Source organism: Lampetra fluviatilis, chromosome 65 (genome assembly GCF_964198595.1).
Source record: "Lampetra fluviatilis chromosome 65, kcLamFluv1.1, whole genome shotgun sequence".
In the NCBI taxonomy this organism is placed as follows: Eukaryota; Metazoa; Chordata; class Hyperoartia; order Petromyzontiformes; family Petromyzontidae; genus Lampetra; species Lampetra fluviatilis.
In genome coordinates, this window is record NC_136339.1 from 1999718 (window position 1) to 2021490 (window position 21773).

The following is a 21773-nucleotide window of genomic DNA, read 5'->3' on the forward strand; positions in this document are numbered from 1 at the left end:
GATTCTGGCTTAGCAATCATTGGAAGGATTTGATAAACCATTTCGAGTCTTAGTTAGTTGTGTTCACGCTTACGGTGACTTTCAGACCGCTCTCCATTCTCTTCCTCTCCCCCCTCCTCCGTTCCGAGCATAGATGGACTCGTCCATCTGAACAACCGCCAGTCGCTGTCCGTGGTGCTGACTTGTGTTGCAATCTAAACGTCGTGAGAATTTTATTGTTTTATTTTTATTATTTTATTTCTTCCCTTCTACGTGACTTTACCGAAAGAACCAAGAACCATAAACAATTGTTTTTTTTAAACCGGGTAAAGGCCCCACTGAGCTGTATAGGTGTTTTTTTTGTCATAAGTGACCATCGCAAATGATAGGTCGAACCAAGTGGAGAGAGAGACGCGCCAACTCCAGTTGTACAGCAGACGTCAGAGTCAGAACCCACGACCTCCTGTATACCAGGCGAGGTAGTTAACATCTTCTAGCCACCGTGATAATGATCATGAGAGAGAGAGACACGCAAACTCCGTATATGCAGCAGACGTCAGGGTTGGGATCGAACCGACAACCTCCTGTATACCTGGCGGGTTAACATCTCTCCACCATGACGCACTACCGCTCCCCAAAGACAAAGATCCTCCGTGTAGCCTTAACAGGTTGTTCGTGAGTAGCACCTATGACAGCCAGTGGTGATGTTCACACATTGCACCAGATGCTCATTGTTTTAGGCTGAGTAGACCTGGGGGAGGGGGCGGCCAGGAGCGGCTCAGACAATCGTCGCTGGTGTTGGTCGCAAGCGGGAATCGACCTCGGGCCGCCGGGTTCGTAGCGCAGCGTGCCAATCGCGGCACTATTCTATTTGACCAGGTAAGGCCCACGCCGAGCGGTGGAGATATTTTTTCGGAAGCGAACTGGCTCTCACGAAGGGTAGCTCAACAAAGTGGCTTACCATCATCACGTGGTAAATTTATAGCAGCAACCAACGTATGATGTTGATTCTAAATGTGGAGGTAAAAACCAGAGGGACCCAGAGGAGAATCCACGCGACCACGGGGAGAGAGACACGCAAACTCCAAATATAACGAGGGTCATCAGTTTCGGGATCGAACCCACGACCTCCTGCATACCAGGCGAGGTAGTTAACGTCTCACTACCGTGGTGCCCAAGCCCCACACACTCTGCAGAACAGGGCAGAGACGGTGCAAACCGCACACGGAAAGTCTGGAATCGAACCCATGCCCATCTTGCCACCCTGTGCCTTTGACAATGTGAGTGGTCCAGCCGCAGCGGAGTGAGCGTGGTGGAGATGGGGGCAGGGGGTTGAAGGGAGAGCGTTCATCTCTTTAGCGGCTGCCACAAGGCTAAGAGGGGAGGGTGGAGCCGGCTTGACAGGACCGTGACTCAAGTACAACGAGCCCAACTGGCTTAACCCCCCCCCCTTTCCTCCACCCTGTGTGTCACCTGCCTCTTCTCCCCCCCCTCCTCTTCCCCCCCTCCTCTTCTCCCCCCCTCCTCTTCCCCCCCCCCTCCTCTTCCCCCCCCTCGTCTTACCCCCCCTCCTCTTCCCCCCCCTCGTCTTACCCCCCCTCTTCCCCCCCTCCTCTTCCCCCCCTCGTCTTACCCCCCCCCTCTTCCCCCCCCTCCTCTTCCCCCCCTCCTCTTCTCCCCCCCTCCTCTTCCCCCCCCCCCCCTCTTCCCCCCCCCCCCCTCTTCCCCCCCCCCCCTCTTCCCCCCCCCTCCTCTTCCCCCCCCTCGTCTTACCCCCCCTCTTCCCCCCCCTCCTCTTCCCCCTCTCCCCCCCCCTCGTCTTACCCCCCCTCTTCACCCCCCTCCTATTCCCCCCTCCTCCTCCCCCCCCCTCCTCTTCCCCCCCCCCTCCTCCTCTTCCCCCCCCCTCCTCTTCCCCCCCCCCCTCTTCCCCCCCCCCCTCCTCCTCTTCCCCCCCCCCTCTTGCCCCCCCCCTCTTCCCCCCCCTCCTCTTCCCCCCCCTCTTCTTCCCCCCCTCCTCTTCTCCCCCCTCCTCTTCCCCCCCTCGTCTTCCCCCCCCCCTCCTCCCCCCTCCTCTTCTCCCCCCCTCCTCTTCCCCCCCCCTCTTCTTCCCCCCCCTCCTCTTCCTCCTCTTCTTCCGCTTATTCTTCCTCCTCCATGTCGCCTCCCACCATTACCACCTAACACTCTCTCCACCCCCTTCGTGTCGCCCTCCTCATCCTCCTCATCCTCCACTTCCTCCCCATACCACCACCACCACCTCCTCTCCACCAGATGTACAAGTACATCTGGGTCATGGGCTCCCCGCCGGGCAAGGGGGCCGAGGCTGGGGACAAGGAGGGCGCTGGCTTCTGCACGCGCAGCACGGCGCACCTGTCGCCCGCCGTGTCGCCCGCCTTCGAGCTGCGGGACTTCGACTCGGGGGAGTACTCCACGTGGACCGAGTCGCGCTGGAAGCAGCTGCGGGCGCGCCTCTTCTTGGTAGCCAGCCCCCAACTCGAGGTGAGTGGCGCTCGCTGGCGCGGCCAGACAGAGACGCACGCGGCGAGACACACACACGGATAGACACACACACGGATAGACACACACACGGATAGACACACACGGACAGACATACAACTACACACACAGCTACACACACGGATATGTAACATGGCTACACACACGGCCAGTCAGCTATACGCACGACCAGCCAGAGACACAGCTACACACACAGCCAGTGGTACACTCACACAGCCACACACACAGCCAGTCGTGACACCCACACAGCTACACACACAGCCTGCCAGTCGTGACACCCACACAGCTACACACACAGCCAGTGGTACACACACACAGCCACACACACAGCCAGTGGTACACTCACACAGCCACACACACAGCCAGTGGTACACCCACACAGCTACACAGCCAGTGGTACACCCACACAGCTACACACACAGCCAGTCGTTGTTGTGGCACTGTGGTCGTGACCACCGTGGTCGTGACGTCGTGGTCTTGATGCCCTTCGTGTGCGTCGTGCAGCACGTGACGCTGGCCGTGGGCTGCCTGGTGCTGGCGCTCTCTCTGTGCTCCGTCTACCTCGTTAACTCCAAGGCCGACGTCCTCTTCACCCCGACGCGCGATGCCCACTCACCCGCTTACTGATGCACTCACCACACTCGCCAGCTTACTGATGTTGCACTCGCCAGCTTACTGATGTTGCACTCACCAGCTTACTGATGCACTCACCACACTCACCGGCTTATTGATGCTGTCACCACACTCACCGGCTTACTGATGCACTCACCACACTCACCGGCTTATTGATGCTGTCACCACACTCAACAGCTTACTGATGCACTTACCACACTCGCCATATTACTGATGCACACACCAAACTCACCGGCTTACTGATGCACACACCAAACTCACCGGCTTACTGATGCACTCACAAGGCTTACTGATGTTGCACTCACCGGCTTACTGATGCACTTATAGGCTTATTGGTGTTGCACTCACGGGCTTACTGATGCTGTCACCACACTCACCAGCTTACTGATGCGCTCCCCACTCATCCACACTCACCACTCTCACCGGCTTACTAATGCGCTCACCACTCACCAGATTACTGATGCGCTCACCACACTCGCCAGCTTATTGATGCACTCACCACTCATCCACACTCACCACTCACAATGCTCGGCTGCATACTAACCACGCACCCTCTTAAGAATACTCACCACTTCACTAAACACTCCCACACACACTCACCCTCTCTCTCATACAGACTCACCCTCTCTCACACACACTCACCCTCCACACACACACTCACCCTCCACACACACACTCACCCTCTCACACACACGCACACTCACCCTCTCCCCCACACACTCACCCTCTCTCTCACACTCACCCTCTCATACACACACACTCACCCTCTCTCACACACATTCACCCTCTCCCCCACACACACTCACCCTCTCCCCCACACACTCACCCTCTCCCCCACACACACTCACCCTCTCGCACACACTCACCCTCTCTCTCACACACACTCACCCTCTCTCCCACACTCACCTCTCACATACATACATACAAACACACTCACCCTCACCTGTGTCAGACACTGGGCAGCGACCTCCCCTCCGAGTCAGCTCACCGCCACAGGGGGGGGGGTTAGGTTCGACTCCCGCTAGCGGTGACCACCTGTGTTGTGTTGCGGCTGGTTAAACAATCCTCCACAGGCATGCAGGCAGGAAGGGCTGCTACGTGGACCTTAAAGATCTTTCGATGGGTCCAGGGGGGGAGGAGAGTTGGGGGTAGGGTCGGGGATGGGGGGAGGGGGGGCGGGGCGTGGGGGTAGGGGCGGGGGGGCGGGGAGTGGGGGGGGGGCCGCCACGGCCATTGCTTGCCGGCGTTAAAAAAACCCAATGTCTGTGGGCTTCTAAAATTGTCCACAGCCGAATCCTTTTGTAAATAAACACTCGGCCACCCACCGTCCCTGTGTCGTCGACGCGGTGTCGTCACCCACACACACCGAGACACGCCATTTGCCACGAAGTGCCCGGTGACATCACCACGGCACCTGTGCCAGGCTATGTGCACGTTAAGGCCACGTGAAGTGTCGAACACCCGCTGGCAGGAGGTCTCGGGACAGACCCAGCAGGTGCCGTGGGTTGACCGACTGAGATGACCGGCAGATGCACCACCTATGCCCCTTACCGTGCCAACTTGCTGTGTTTTATCCGCCTGGCGCTCCGCTCGTTGTTGTGAGCGTCGCTCCTCTGCCCTCCGTTGTTGCTGGAGGGCGACTGCCTCCGACTGCCCAGTAGCAGCGTCCTTCACGAGCCTCCTCCAAAGAGGCCGATCTTGACACTGTTGGTACCAGTCATTGGCAAGTCCACTCGGCGCCATCCTCCTGTACCGCATCAGCTCCATCTCTTCTCCAGGCCATGTCGTTCACGTAAAGCCCCCTCTATGCAGCCAAACGGAAGCTGTTGGGCATGCGTTGGCAGGGCATGCGGTGCTGCATGACCCAGCCAATGTAGCCTTGCCGGCGGAGGAGCTCACTGATGGGAATGTGTCCAGATCGCACACGCACGCGCAAAAAATATCCCTCGTGTAGCCTTAACAGACTGTTGGGGCAAGTGCTGTTAGCGAACACCTATGAAGGCCGGCACGGGCACACGAGGGGGTGGGTGGCCAGCAACCACGCCCAGCCGCCTTTGTCTCCCCAGTGGCAATTTTACACCACACCGGTTACTCATTTTAGGCTGAGTCGATCTAGGGGAGGCTCCGGACCGGTTCAGATAATCATCACTGTGTGTTGGCCATGAGCGGGAATCGAACTCGGGTCACCGGGTTCGTAGCGCAGCGCGCTCACCGCTCCGCGCCGCACACACAGGCACACACACACCACATACATACATACACACACCACACAGGCACACACACATGCACGCGCGTTGGGCTCGCGATCTTAGCACTCCAAAGGAATCGCCGTGGGCCCGGGTGGGGCAGTTGAGAGGGCCGGTGATGGGGGCTGACGGGTAGCTGCTCCTACGGCTGAGCATGGGGCGCAGCGGTGGCTTGGAGATGTTAACTTCAAATGAAGATTGATTTTAACTACCTCACCTGGTTTACAGGAGGGCATGGGTTCGATCCTGACCCTGACGTCTGCTGTATACGCTTTGGTTCTTTCTGTAAAGTCAAGTGGGTATAAAAATAAACCACGTTTCGGGCGCAACACAAGCGTCCGTCATCAGGTGGGACAGCGTGGTCTGCTGCTGAGGCAGACTGTTTTAAAAGGTTTGAAATTGGTGTAGCTCAAGGGTTATAACGTGGCCGGGGCTGGTGATGTTAATGTGAGAGATTAGCATGTAACTGTAAGATAGGAGGAGAGCGGCCTCCTAGACGAGGACACGCAAGTGTCTATGTTAATGGCAGAGATTAGCATGATGTTAACGTGAGAGATTAGAGGGCACGGAAGTGGCTATGTTAATGCGAGGGATGTTAATGTGAGAAATTAGGACATGGAAGTGGCTATGTTAATGTGAGGGATGTTAATGTGAGAAATTAGAGGACACGGAAGTGGCTATGTTAATGTGAGGGATTAGCATGTAACTGTAGAAAAGGGGAAGAAGAGCCTCCTCGTATATTTGGAGTTTGTGTGTCTCTCTCTCTCCCCATGGTAGCGTGGATTTTGCTCCGGGCCCTCCGACTTTTTCCTCCACGTTGAGAATCAACATCGCGCATTTCGAGTATTTGGCTGCTTCAGATTTCCACACGACGACGATGAGCCGCTTCGTCGAGCTGTCAAATTGTGGTGGCCATGTTGCTTCTGAAAAAGAGCTACGCAGCTGATTGGTCCACACCAGAGACAGCTTTTCTTAGAGCCGAGTCTCATGGTGTTCGACCAGATGACGCCAAAAGGTGCACAGTTCAAAGACAACGCACTATCAGAGTAATGAGAGCTCGGGGTAAGTATCTAACATCATGAGGCCTCCTTTGCCAGTGTTGAGTTCCCAGGATGCAGTTGGAGACGGAGGTAAGTTGAGGGGCTTTCGCCAAAGGTTTATTACAGACTTTACAACTTAACAAACAAGGGTGTAACAACTCCCAGGGGTTAGGGGTCCTACACTGAGTCCTGGTCGCTGCCTGGCTAGCTCCAGTCTCTCTCTCCGTGTCGGATCGGGGACTCTGCCAACTCCACCGACCGGAGGGAGAAGCACCTCTATCAGCTACCACCGGCGTCCTTCCAGACTCACAACTTCGTCCCTCTATACCCTGGTTCCCTCTCTACCCTTCTCGTTCTACTCGTTACCACAGTGACCCCGCTTTCGTCACGGGGTCTCCCTTAAATACTCTGAGACATGACGTCATCGAGCCACCCAGCGCGCATGATGTCTCGTTACGTGACGTCATCACACTGGACGGCACACACGACGTCACGTCCGCCAATTTACTCCTCTACACCAGTACCAAAATATACTAATAGGGTTTTTCCCCTTTTTTCTGGCAACAAAACTGACACCTTTTGCAAGGACTCATGTTAACGTTAACCACAATACTTGCAGTTAAATGCAAACAAAAACAATACTCCGTCTCTGGTGTGGACCAATCAGTTTCAAGGACAATGCATAAATTATCAGAGTATTGTTTTTTTGTTTGCATTTGACTGCAAGTATTGTGGTTAATGTTAACATGATTCCTTGCAGAAGGTGTCAGTTTTGTTGCCAGAAAAAATGGGAAACCCTATTAGTTTAGTTTTTGTTCAACATGCACGACCAACGGCAGGGGGCGCGGTGGTGGTGCTGTGCGTTGGATCGGCCGCCGAACGGCACGGCAAACTTGTTTCCGTCCTAAGCCAGCCAGCGTGTCGCTCCAACGAAGAGGTTCCATCCCGTCCTTCCGAAAACGACCACGGCAACGCCTCCTGGTTGCGAGCTGTCGAGGGGGGTTGATGGATCTTGGAAGCTGTTGCGAGCAGGCAACTTGGCCCATCACCCCCACCCCCTGCTGGAGTTCACTGAACACGGTGCAGTTCCATAGGAAGATGGGGTGGGGGGGTAGCTGGGTCAGGCCACGTGGCTAAGGGCTGTGAGCGAGTAGCGTCGATGAGGAGTCATGGGTGGGTCGGTTGACAACAAAACGCACGCGGCCCGCCGTGTTTGTCTCCCACAGTGCTGATGTGTTTTTGTACTCTGGTTTTTTCGGTAAAGTCACACCTATGACGGTTCCACCTGAAGACGGAAGCTTGTGTTGCCTCCGAAACGTCGTGATTTAATTTATTTGAATTTTTTACCTACGTGACTTTACCGAAAAAACCAAAGAGTATGAATCCTTGCAGTCACGGAAACTTAGTCTAGAATTAATGGATGTGTTTTGGTTCATGCACCAGGTGCTCATTGCAGGCAGAGTCTGCCCATAACAGAGGGTGTTTTTTTTTTGGGATTACATCGCGTAAATACAATTGTGTGTCGTTAAACCCGCCACCACCCGACAGGGCCAATGAGTGAGGTTGGTCACGTAAACGGAACGTGCCAATTCGTTACGAGCTCAGTGGGGGCCTTACCTGGTGACAAGTTTAACGACGCCTTCATATTGACGCGATCTAACCCTAAAAACCCCTCTGTTATGGATGATATTTGGCCGTGAAAGCCCTACCACGTGTTAAACCGAGTCTACCAAGAAGGGGGGCCCAATGGCCGGCTCGTATATCCCCTGCCCGCTGTGCTTATTGGTCGTGGGCGGCCGCACGAATTTCACGTCGCCGGGCGTTCGTTTAGGCAGCGCGGTGCGGGTGCGCTAACCGCTGCGCCACCGCTCCTCCTGCTGGCGGAGGCTATGGCCGGCTTGGAAACGGGAGCGGTGGCCTGGCGCTCTGTGAATACGCGAATGCCAAATGAACCTCATGGCGGGACCCCGGGTTCCCGAATAAACTGAAGTCAAAATCGCAATTAATAAATTTTTGGCGACTCCGTCCCACCGCGCACACAAACACCGCGACCCACCTGGCGCGGATCATTCTGTTGTCGTGTCGTCCAAGCGCAACGAGAACGAATGCGCAGAAGAAACAAAACTTTGAAACTTTGATGAGCGCATCGTGTAGAGATCGTCGAGAGGAACAGATCGCCGTGTCGTTCGCCTTCAACAGACATACAATGACGTCGCAACGCAGTTTAGGGACCGTCCATAAATGGCGTCACGCACCTGGGGGCGGGGGGGGATTTCAGACATTTGTGACGATGTGTGACGAGGGGAGAGGGGGTTTAGAAATGTGACATCACATCAAAATGCGCAACTTTAAATCAATATAGACAACACGTTCTACTTAATAAAATATACTTTTTAATAATTGTTTTCTCCTACAACATCAGAGTACAGCGCCACATTAACTACGCACTACAATGAAAATAGTTTAAAGCGATTTGAAGCATGTTATATTTTTTTTTTTTGGGGGGGGGGCAGAGCTTTGTGACGTCATATTTGAGGGGGATGGGGTCTGACTTTTTGTGACGATGGGGGGGGGGGGTCAAAAATCGTCCAAAATCGCGTGACGTCATTTATGGACGGCCCCTTATGCGAGAGCCCCGGGGGCTTATGGAAGCCTGGGGTCCCGCCATGAGGTTCAAATGTCCACTTATACATTGATGGGACGATATAGCCCACTGCTACTGACCCAGATACAAATCTCCTTTATAAGCAATGCCTTTATATGGTGGTCGTCGTGTATGTAAAAACGCTTTCGTTAGTTCAATTAGTTGAAGCAGCGAGTCGAGGTGCGTGCGTTGTTTGGCTCGGCATTGGGACAGAGCGAGCAGGGCTCGCAGCGATCGGAAAAGGTCGCGAGTTGAATTTCTGGTGAGGCGCGGTCACTGGCTGGTGACCGGGCAGAGACCATCAACTGACTGCACTTTAGAAGCCGGTTTTAATCACAATTCAGTCTACGCGTGAGTCTATGGATCTCTATGCGCGAGTCTATGGATCTCTAAGTAAGTCACTGGTGATCGGGCAGAGATCACCAACTCACTCCACTTTAGAAGCCGGTTTTAATCACAAATTCAGTCTGTGCGCGAGTCTATGGATCTCTAAGTAAGTCACTGGTGATCGGGCAGAGACCATCAACTCACTCCACTTTAGAACCCGGTTTAATTGACCGAGGGGGGGAGGGGTGGATAAAATAGGTACCACTTTGTGTGTATGGGGGGCAGGGGGGGGGAGTTAACAGTGGTTTGTCTTACGGACACACTCGCCACCGAACCCGCCTGTGCTGCTGTCACGAACCCCGCAATGCTTTCAAATGTGTGGCAGCCCCCCACCACTCACACGCACACACTGGCGATGTCTTACAGGTGAAAGTGCACCTCACCCGCTGAAAATGAGTGAAGCCCAATGCGAATTAGCCGGGCTCTGATCAGGGATTATTATTAGGCGCACGTGGTGCGTGTTGCGGTGTAAAGTCATTTTCGGCATTTAGTAATTTATTTTTGGCAGTAAAGTAGCGCAATTGCTTCATTGGCTCGTTGGACTGATTTATTAAAATATAGCATGCATTGTATGTTAATAATAATAATAGGACATTTTGTACATTTTGACTGGTAACTTTTGTAAAATAATATTAATATAAAACAATAAAAATTCTCACGACGTTTCGATTGCAACACAAGCAATCATCATCAGGTGTGAAATCCACAAATTTGATTTCTTCATTAATGGTGTAAATGCTTACCCCGAGCTCTCATACTCTGATGGCGCATTGTCTTTGAGTTGTGCGCCTTTTGGCGTCATCTGGTCCAACCCATGTGAGACTAGGCTCTAAGGAAAGCTGTCTCGGGTGTGGACCAATCAACTTCAAGGACAGTGCATACATTATCAGAGTTATGTTTTTTGTTTGCATTATGGCTGCAAGTATTGTGGTCTATGCAAATGTAGTGTGGTTCAAGGAGGCTTGGACGACGTAGTCGGAGGCACACTTATTTATTCAACACAGTTGTATCTACAGGCCGAGATATACAACACTCGGAGGGGTATCGGCCCCTCCACCCGTCTAACTGGGAGATCGACAACCTATGTTACAGCTAGCCTATTCCTAGGTCCTCCACTATCGGGCTAGGGGAGGCTAGCTAACCCAGCCTGGTTAAGCTGGGATTACGGCACCCTGAGTTCCCAGACCGGCTCTTACAAGGGCATCGGCTCTGGGCTCTTGGGGCCACGCCACTGGCTGGCCTTGGTCGGTCCTGAGAAGGACAGCGATCCAAGGGAGTCCCAGGGCTTATCTAGCAGGTCTTCTTGCTTCTCTGGTTAAAGCTGAACACTGAACCCCGAGCCCACCGGCTCACCGCCTTATATAGCCACGCCCCCCTGAGGGGTGGGGCCGCGGGGGATCCCAGCGCCGTGTTAGCCCCCCAGGCTAAACGGCGCGGACGTCGATGTAAGCACCTGCTCGTGTACAGACATAGCCACGCCCAGTGTGTTTGTTTCCCATTCGTATCAACTCTATAACACTCCCTCCGTAACACCTCTACACAAACATGACTCCTTGTAAAAAAGGTGTCAGTTTTGTTGCCAGATAGAAGGGTAAAAAAACAATTATCAAAACAGGAGGTGTTAAGATGTTCAAACCACCAACTAGATACCTTTTGCAAGGAAAAATATTAGAGAGAGAAATAGGAAGTTTGACAATAAATTTAGTCAAATTAGAGAGTGTAATGCAATGCAACACAGAGAGTCGGCTAACACAGTTAACGCATAGCCTGGTGGATTACGTTCTTCCAAAGATTGCTAAATTATAAGTTAAGTGTGAAACAGAAGGAATCAACTACTGCATCAACGACACATAGTCCTTGTGAACATGCAAACACATATGCTCTGATAATTCTAATATATGCACTGTCGTTGAAACTGTTGGGCCTACACCGGTTGTATTAAGAGAAAAGGTAAAACCAATTCTTATTTTTCAGATATATTCAATTTAACACGTAGGCTTTCTTGCGAATTGCCGGATGATGCTGGATGTAATTACCAGCGAAACGTCGTACTAAAAAAACTTTAAATGTTGTGGATTCACTCTTCAACACATCGGTGGGCTAAAGTAGTGAACTATTTGTCTTTTGTCAACGTGACACTTTTTTACTGATTGGCCGTGTCGGGTGGTGGAGGGTTACGACACATTTATAAATAACGCGATCTAACCCAAAAACGTTTATTATGAAGATATATTCAAGTCTGCTTTGAAACCCCATCTCTTTAAAGCGGCCTTCCCTCGGTTTGCTCGGTTGCCCCTGGGTTCTGTTGTTGTTTCCTGCTTTTCGTGCATTGGTGCATCGAGCTCCTAGGATGGAATGAGAAATAAATTAACCTTATGGCGGGACCTCGGATCCCATAAGCCCCCGGCTCTCGCATGAACTGCGTTGCGACGTCATTTTATGTCTGTTGGAGGCGAACGACGCGGCAATCTATTCCTCTCGACGAGCTCCACACGAAGAGCTAATGAAAGTTTCAAAGTTTTGTTTATGACTATGGCAATTTTGGCAACGACGGGGGCTTGGTGAAGAACGAGAGGATTGATTTCTGGTGGGTCGCGGCATTTGTGCGAGGTGGGATGGAGTCGCCAAAAACAAATAAATTAATTACGATTTTGCATTCTGTTTATTCGGGACCCCGGGGGTCCCACCATGAGGTTCAATTATACATTTGAATTATTTTGTCAGACGACTTCGCGCGACTCGGGCCAATGAGGAGACGGGCGATGTTTCATTCACAAAATGGAACTGGGGGAGGGTGGCTCCATTCATAAAATGGAAGCCTTGAAAAGAAAAAAGCGGATCTTTTTGCCTCGTGTTTCTTTCAACATTCCCAGCCTTAAAAGGTGTTTCAGTTGGGGGTGGGAAGGGTGGGGCGTGGGAGATGTGGGGCTGGGTGGGGTGGGGCTGGTCACCCCGTGGTTCCCTTATAAAACTCGTTTAACCTACACACTACACTTATACAGGTAGGAACAACAGCTTCCACACTGCCAACCAGGGATTATTTGTCTGTGTCGTGCACGAATGCGCTGTCCAACCAAGTTCCTACCTGCCCACTCCGAAGGAACGTGTTTCCATGGCCCCTCTCCTATTCTATCCCCTTGTTCCGGTCTCCTGATTCTTAGCCACCAATTCCCCGTCTTCACATCAGGGTAACTCAGTCATCTCCGTACAGGGATTGACATCAATTTCATTTATAATCAACCTCAATAGAAATGTTAGGTCCCTTTTTCAGTTGAGAGCCAAGTTGCCACTAAATTGCAGCAAGCACAACCGTGGGATTGACAGTGTAACCAATGTGGTTGTTAAATGAATAAATGGTGCATACAGTAAAACCTTGGATTGCGAGTAACTTGGTCTGCGAGTGTTTTGCAAGACGAGCAAAATTTTAAATAAATATTAATATGATAAACGAGCGAGGTCTTGCAATACGAGCAGTACGTGTACGCTGTCTGCCAAGCGTCACGTTATCACGACTGATATTTGGATTATTAAAAAACACGTTTCCAGAACGAATTATGCTCGCAATCCAAGGTTTTACTGTATTTGCACTGCAATATAGTTTGTAATTTTTAAACCTTAAAAAATGCTATGCAATTGGGTAATCGAGCATTTGAAGCTTAGGGGGCAGCTTTTAAAGTCCTGTCTACAGCCACAAAAGGGGGGGGGGGGGTAGTACCTTTAAACTGGAGGGGGCAAAAGGAAAATGCAATACATGCAATGAAAGATCGAAAGAGAAAATTGCAGTGCAGAAGGCTTTTATTCAGTCGGCCACAATTATTCTTTCAGAACATTCTCAAAAATGCTGCTCATTTCTCAGTAGCACGGGCGGTCATTTTGGTGTAGGTGAGCCCCTTGTAGACGCCACTCAGGGGAACGTCAAAGAGAGCGCCGTTCGTGCAGGTGATGCGCAGCAGGGCCGTGTACGGGAGGTCGATGTTTGCACGCCCGATGCTGGCGACAACGGTGACGGTCTTGTGTGGAGGAACAGAGACGGGGAACGTGAGAGTTTCCGTCCGCTCCTCAGATTCCTCCAACGAGTGCGTGGTCTCAGAGCTCAAGGTGAAGCTGAACCCGGTCTCCACCTCCATAATTAAGGGAATGCCTGCAGACACCTTCAGGCTGAAGGTAGACTCGATTTTGTTGGTCGTAGACCACGACGACTTTTTGGTTATCGTCTTGGAGCTCTCGAAGGTGTGAGACTGCACGACGCTGGTGTCGTTGATGTACTCCATGTCTTTAATCTCCTCCATCTGCACGTTCGGCAGAACCTGGTGCATAGTTGGGTACTTCATGTTCTGGATCACCGACGACTTTACAGCATTGATGAAAAGGAAGCCCATGGAGTCGATGTCAGCCCCCGCTCGGCCCTGAACGCCCAAGCAGATGCCGGAGCCCACGTCGATCTTGTACTCGGTCTTGAGCCCCCAGTCCGTCATCTTGGCAAAGAACTCGCGGTTGCGGCTCGTTCTGAACTTGATGGCACCCAGACGCGTGCCGGCCCCATTGCCCCACAGGGAGAGCTGCGACATGAACTCGCCCGACTGGAATTCAAACTGCTGAGCAGAGGAGTCCACGGTGCCGAATTTCTGCCTTCGCCCGTCAGTCAGCCACACCTCCACACCCCTCACTTGCCAGCCTCCGACGCTCACGGAGAGTTTCTGCAGCGTGGCTGCATTGCTCCTCCCATCAAACGAGAACGCATTTCCACCTTGGCCTCCAATGATGTGCAGCGTAAGTGGGTACGACATTGTCTACCTGGAAGAGACAGAAGCAAGGGAGAGCGTGGCACGCAAGTTTAAATGGAAGGCACCTTCTAGAAGTAAATCGTGATAAATGTGGTTTTACACTTTAAGTATGCAAAAATAAACTCCACGCCAAGATTGTACAAATCAAATGCCTTTTAGGATTTGGCAATATCTTTATAGCAATATTTGAAAAAAAGTGCACACGTCACAACCCACCACTCAACAAATAGCAATTAAGCTTTAGGCGCAAGTGCGCACATGCTCTTGGAACTGCGAGGCAGAGGAGCAGCAAAACGCAGCTTCAGTTTTTGCTTTCGCTCCCCATTTGAAATGCCGCAACAAGTGGGATATGAAGCATGGTGCATTCCACAACACCTCAGTAGGTCATCATTCAGTAGCGGCAGAACGAGAGTGCAACACGCTAAATTTGTGACAAGCAGGACAAATACCTCTGTTCTTCGAAAAAGCAAAGCTCCGACAGGCAATCCAGGCACTCGGCTGCAGTCGACCTACACGGATCATAGGAACAGAAGCAGACGGATGAAGGTGGTATGGGGAAACGAGATTAAACCCTACAAGCCAAGAAAACCAAGTTTGCAGATACCCATGCAGGATCCACCCTGATGAAAAATGCCTCACAGAAGTCTGTTAGAGAGCCAGCACAATCCAGATAGCCAGGCGTTGAATAGTATTAGGCTTGGGGCAATACATGATAGGACGGTTTGCAAAACGTGTCAAATTAGACAAGTTTTACAATAATCTTAAATAGATTTCGGACAATTGCCATGAAATACCACATCAAACTTTGAAGCGTAGTCGGCTTCCTGCACACACCCCTCAAATTTCAGGTCAATAAAAAAAAGTAGTTTCCCCATTTCTTAGAAACTATGCTACGAACCCAAATACAACATTCTTAAAATGTGGTAACTAGCCGGAGCAAGTGCGAATATGGAACGGTCGCGCTGGGACCGGTTCAAGTAAAATGTGGGAGACCAAGTCAATATAAAAAAAAACTTTAATTGCATTACTGAAAACCAATACACAACGGCAGAAGCCCATAGTTAACGCAGGTTAGGAAAAAATTAACCCGTAAAAACAAAGTTTGTCACTATAAATCCTTTATATGCGTGGCATCGGTTTTATTCATTTCTGTTTTTCTTGAGTAAGAGTTTCATTTTTATAGTGCGTTGACACATATGCAGAATAATTTTCTGTGTTTAGGAAAAAAATGTATGATTGTGTTAGTGAAAATTTTTTTCTCTTCTATAAAGTGGAAAAAAAAAAATTCTCACGAACATTAATTGTTACGCACGAGTGTGTGGAAAATGTCAGCTCGATTGGATCACGGGAAGTGGGTTAAAAAACGACAGAAAATTTGCACGGTCGTAAGCGCGCAAGCAAACTTAATATAAAGGATTTAAAAAACGCAACCAAAACGTACCCAACTACATCCAACAGAGTCTGAAAAGAGCACAACTGCAAATCCTTACGAAACCACTGCACCCACCACCCACCACCCACCACCCACCACCCACCACCCACCACCCACCACCCACCACCCACCACCCACCACCCACCACCCACCACCCACCACCCACCACCCACCACCCACCACCCACCACCCACCACCCACCACCGCTTACCTAGGCAGTCACCTCCGTAAAGAGTAGACGTTTTGTGCCGGTCGCGCCCTCCTTTATATACACGCGAGCACACGCCACGTGGTACAATAAAGCGATCGTTCATTCCCATCCGCGGACAATCATGGGGGAGGGGCAATCATCGTGAGCCACTCAGAACGCTGACTCACTAATTGGATGATGCGTGGCACTTCCTTTGCGCGTGCCCATTTTACGTGAGACGCCGCTAATTACACTGGTCAACAAAAAAAAAAACTTTTTTTTCTGGCCTGGACTTTTGCAGCTGTTTTAGACTAATTTCAGGGTGCTGATCCCAAACCTGATCTCAGATTTGCTCTATCACATCTCATTTTATGCTATCGGCATACCCCATTTTCATAGATTTTACCCGAAATTAACTCTGTCACTTATGATTGCAAGTTGTTGCGAGTCAGTGACTGCTTTAGTGTTAAAATATGGTGCTGTAGTTTTAGGATAGTGTGTTTATAATATAATTTTATGTAGATATCCACATTGATTTAATATTTATCTTCTGCAGTTTTTATTGAAAATGCAATATTTGATATCTCAAAAACCTGATGTGATAGACAAAAATTGATGCCACATTTGGAATCAGCACCCCAAAATTACCTTACAACCGTTGGAATACCTTATGCCAGAAAAAGTGTGTTGACCAGTGTAATCCAAGCCACGGGTTTTGGCGCCGAATGAATGCAATCACGGTTCCGATACAAGTCTGTTGAGAGTTAATTCAGGGAGTTCACGTCACCTGGCATAATTACGCGCTTGTTCCTCCGTCCATCTTCACCTCCAGGCCAATCACTGCGAGCCAATTACCGCGAGGATTCGCTAATTGCATGGGTGGTCGTTCGGCGCACGCGTGCTCATTGTGTGACCCGCCGTTCATCAGCCGAGCTACAGGCACGCGCCTCGTTAACGCAATCACGGTCCCGATACGAGACCTTGAGAGTCAATTGAGTGGCGGATTCAAGTGATTTCAGAGTTTTTGTTTAAACTTTTTAACATGGCCCCAACGTAAAAGGTCAAATTTATAGTGTTGATGAGTGCCATATTAATTAATGACCTTTGAACTGTACGTGCTTCTGGTCAATTTCTAAGGTTACTATTTTAACACCGTAGGCTTTCGTGACCAATACCATCCATAATACAGGTTTATTTTTTTAGATTGCGTAAATATATAAATGCGTCGTGAAACCCGCGACCAACTTACAAAGCAAATTAGTAAGTTTTGTTACGTAAACAGAACATGCCATTTCGTTCATAGTACAGCACTAGTGTATAGTGTAGTGTATAGTAGTGTATAGTGTAGTATAGTGTAGTATAGTGTAGTGTATAATGTAGTGTATAGTGTAGTGTATAGTGTAGTGTATAGTGTAGTGTATAGTAGTGTATAGTGTAGTGTATAGTATAGTGTATAGTGTAGTGTGTAGTGTATAGTAGTGTATAGTGTAGTGTATAGTGTAGTGTATTGTGTAGTGTATAGTGTAGTGTATAGTGTAGTGTATAGTGTAGTGTGTAGTGTATAGTGTAGTGTATAGTGTAGTATAGTGTAGTGTATAATGTAGTGTATAGTAGTGTATAGTGTAGTGTATAGTGTAGTGTATAGTGTAGTGTATAGTAGTGTATAGTGTAGTGTATAGTGTAGTGTATAGCGTAGTGTATTGTGTAGTGTATAGTAGTGTATAGTGTAGTGTATAGTGTAGTGTATAGTGTAGTATAGTGTAGTGTATAATGTAGTGTATAGTGTAGTGTAGTGTATAGTGCAGTGTATAGTGTAGTGTATATTAGTGTATAGTGTAGTGTATAGTGTATAGTGTAGTGTATAGTAGTGTATAGTGTAGTATACGAGTAAAGCACACCGGTGGATTGGAGAGCAACGCCACAACATTTACAATCTGAGTACGACGTTTCGCCAATCATTACAACTAGCTGCATCACGCGCCAGCCAGATTTGTGGATACATCTTCCTGTTACGTTCCTTAAATAGATAGGTAGATGTGATAACATCACTTGTGAGGCCTTCTTACGCGAATTGAGGGGGGGGGGAGGTGGTTAAGGAATTCGTATAAATGACTATGGGTATCCATTGCAGGTTGGGTTATTTAAATGGTACTCAACGTACATTAATAATGCTATCTATGTAAGCTAATTGTTCTTGTTCTTCCTGTCGATTGTGTGCACTAAAATAGACGTCCCTGTTATTGCTCAACGGTGATCCCCGTTGAAGTATTGCGACCTGTATAGGCTTGCATTTATACAATGTGTTATTTGGCAATTCGCTTCCAAGAAGCACTAAGGCGGTAGCTATCCGAACAGTTAAAAAAATTTAAATTTCTCTCAATTTCGATAGATTCTCGAATTTGTCTTGGCCAATAGAAACTAGTTTTGCACCCTTGGAACTAATTTGTTCAATTGTGGAATGCTTTGATGTTGTCTGCCGGCCGAGTCTCCCTTGAAAAATAACGTGTCACCTCAGGGTGTTTTACTCGGGAACTAACCAACTGAGTCTAATGTGTTTTTTTACATCAAATACATTCAAATGGAACGACATGATCCAAATCGACGTATTGAGGATGTGGGATAGGTGGGTCCCTATTGCACATAGTTAATCAACTAAACAGATGAAACATACTTTCATGTCTGGTCTCATTTCTTCATTATGTGACTTTCTAATGTCACTGTACAATTGCGAAACCATAATGCTTAATAATCGTTTCCAGTCTTAATGGGGTGGAGCGGATATTCTTCACACCAACACGCAGAGACAGCGAAGGGTTACAGTCCTTTTATTCCACGACCATCCCACACAGCTCCCTCCATTTACCATAACATCTTAATCCACAGATCTCTCCTCTATTCACTCTTGCCGACATCCCCTATCATCTCCATGGCCCCTCTCTCATTCCCTCCGCTCACACCTCTCAATTTTCTCAGCCACAATTCTCCGTCTTCACATCTCAGGGTTTAATATCGGTAAAACTCGGTACAGGGATTGACGTCGTCGATGCTATTTATAATGAACCACACCAACAACAAGTCGAATAGCGTCCCTTTCTTATTTGTGGGCTCAGTTGCAACTAAATGCAGCAAGCGCAGTGGTGGAATTTAAAGTGTAACCAGCGTGGTTGTCTTACAAAACACGTTCCTTCTGAGTGGACAGGTAGGAACTTGGTTGGACAGCGCATTCGTGCACGACAGACAAATAATCCCTGGTGGGCAGTGTGGATCCTGTTGTTCCTACCTGTATAATTGTAGCGTATCGTGTCGTGTATAGTGTAGTGTGTAGGTTAAACGTTGAGTTTTATAAGGGCACCACGGGGTGACCAGCCCCTCCCCACCCAGCCCCACCTCTCCCAGCCCCACCCTCCCCACCCAGCCCCTCCCCAATCTCCACACCCAGCCCCTCCACACCCAGCCCCTCCCCACCCTCCTCCCCACCCAGCCCCTCCCTGCCCTCCCAGCCCCTCCCCACCCTCCCCACCCAGCCCCTCCCTACCCTTTTTGACACTTTTTTACTGATTGGTCGTGTCGGGTGGTGGAGAGTTACGACACATTTATAAATAACGCGATCTAACCCAAAAAAGTTTATTATGAAGATATATTCAAGTCTGCTTTGAAAACCCATCTCTTTAAAGTGGCCTTCCCTCGGTTTGCTCGGTTGCCCCTGGGTTCTGTTGTTGTTTCCTGCTTTTCGTACATTGGCGCATCGGGCTCCTAACATGGAATGAGAAATAAATTAACCTTATGGCGGGACCCCGGGGTCCCATAAGCCCCCGGCTCTCGCATAAACTGCGTTGCGACGTCATTTTATGTCTGTTGGAGGCGAACGACGCGGCAATCTATTCCTCTCAATGAGCTCCACACGAAGCGCTAATCAAAATTGCAAAGTTTTGTTTATGACTATGGCAATTTTGGCAACGACGGGGGCTTGGTGAAGAACGAGAGGATTGATTTCTGGTGGGTCGCGGCATTTATGTGCGAGGTGGGACGGAGTCGCCAAAAACAAATAAATTAATTTCGATTTTGCATTCTGTTTATTCGGGACTCCGGGGGTCCCGCCTTGAGGTTCAATTATACATTTGAATTATTATGTCAGACGACTTCTCCCGTGTCCCTTTGCCACCCACACGCGATCTCCTCCCCCCCCCTAGAATGTCGGCAACTCTCCTGACCACTCTATCCACGCTCCCCCCTATAAACACAAGCTCCCACCTATCCCGAGCAATCCCTTTTACCCGCACTGAGACGCGTACCGCACCTTCCGAATTAGCATGGTTTATATACGGTGCGCGAAAGAAGTTCAACGTACCGTACGGTACGATTTCAAGCACCCCAAAAGTTCAAGCATCCCTATCTCAAGCATGCCCCTCCTATCTCTCTCCGACCCATTCGCATCTTTTTTTCGTTTCGATTTAAAGCTTTCGTGACTGCAGGGATTCATCTTCTTGGTTCTTTCGGTAAAGTCACGTAGAAGCGAAATAATAATAAAAATAATTGTATTATGTTAAATTTTTATTATTTTATTATTTCCCTTCTACGTGACTTTACCGAAAGAACCAAGACGATCTTTTTTTCGGTTTTCCCCCACCCCATCCCCAGAAACCATCGGCGCCGCATTGTTAGCGGGGGCTTGTGTGCGTCGCTTAGCCTCATTGGGAAAAAAACTAACATTTTAAGAACTAAAATGAGAAGGAAAAAAAACCAGAGCACTGAATGAACGACATTCGTCAGTAGCTCCTTTTGTAGTCGGTGGAGTCTTCTTCTTCGTGCCTTCAGGGATGCCCGATGGTCTGTGTGGCCTTCCACCCCGCTGGGATGATGGCGGACGCACGGATGTTCGTGGAAGTTCAACACGTAGGAGGCTTTCGCGACCAATGTCATCCATGATAGAGGTGTTTTGGGTTAGATCGCGCAAATATAAATGTGTCGTTAAACACATAAATGTGTCGCGTGATTTATATGTATACATTAACCGCCCTCCTCTGGCCGTCGCACCTGATTGGCTCACACGTGACGACATCACATTCCCCCGCTATTTAAGACCGAAACAGCAGGAGGATTTCTCCAACTCCGGCCGTTGCCTGATGATGCTGGTTGTTGTAATTACTGGCGAAACGTCACGGTGCTCAAATTGTAAACGTAGTGGATTTACTCTTTACGTGACAAACCTGGCTGTGTCAGGTGGTGACAGGCTTCACAACGCATTTATATTTACGCAATCTAACCCCAACCGCACTAATCGGAGGTAAGGATAGGGGAAGGACAACAAACTAAACACACATAATATTGGTCGCGAATGCCTACAGGTTAAACTAAACACGTGGTTGAACATCCCTGCCCCGCTGCTTTGCCTAGCCTTTTGTGTGGCAACGGTGTTAAGTCTGCCTCATCCACAAGAGGATGGGTGTCGGCAAGGGCAAGCAGTCCAGTTCTTTTTGGACTTTGTCACCTGATGTGTTTTTTTCCCCATCAGCGTGTTGCAGTTTGCGGACCAGCTGCACGTTGAGATTCCTTCGCGCTGTACAACCACAATAATCGGAGGTGCGGGGGGCGGAGGGAACAACGAACTAAAGACGACAATCAGTTAGAGAGAAATACGTTTTCACATCTAGATAATTTAAAGGTGCATAGCTCCGGCGGATTCCTAATATCGGAGGGAAGAGCGTTCCAGACGGCCGCAAAAGCGCATCTGAAAGCGCGCGATGCGGTGACCGTCTTTGTTCGACGACCAGCCAAAAGCCCCTGCTGCTGCGAGGACGACCGGTTAAACTACACACTATGAATTTTATTTTACCAGGTAAGGCCCACTGAGTTGTATAGCTCTTTTTCAAAAGCGAACTGGCTATCACAAATGATAACTCAACATAAGTGGCTTATCA

The 21773-nt window shown here is 49.6% G+C and overlaps 2 protein-coding genes across 2 annotated transcripts in view; one reads left to right on the forward strand and one right to left on the reverse strand.

The window, feature by feature from the left end:
• The window catches only part of NCSTN (nicastrin), a 31135-nt gene extending 26861 nt beyond the window's left edge, over window positions 1-4274 (forward strand). Inside the window, exons 16-17 of the mRNA XM_078882470.1 lie at window positions 2254-2481; window positions 3004-4274. Coding sequence (XP_078738596.1) covers window positions 2254-2481; window positions 3004-3126 — 351 coding nt within the window. The 3' untranslated portion in view covers window positions 3127-4274. The remainder of the gene's footprint in view (window positions 1-2253; window positions 2482-3003) is intronic.
• Window positions 4275-13182: 8908 nt separating this feature from the next.
• LOC144952077 (aerolysin-like protein) lies at window positions 13183-15894 on the reverse strand. The gene is made up of 3 exons (XM_078882478.1): window positions 15877-15894; window positions 14683-14742; window positions 13183-14243 (listed from the first exon to the last, which is right to left on the reverse strand). The coding sequence occupies exon 3, from the start codon at window positions 14234-14236 to the stop codon at window positions 13295-13297; it is 942 nt and encodes a 313-aa protein (XP_078738604.1). The 5' UTR covers window positions 14237-14243; window positions 14683-14742; window positions 15877-15894; the 3' UTR covers window positions 13183-13294.
• Between the last annotated feature and the right edge of the window lie 5879 nt (window positions 15895-21773).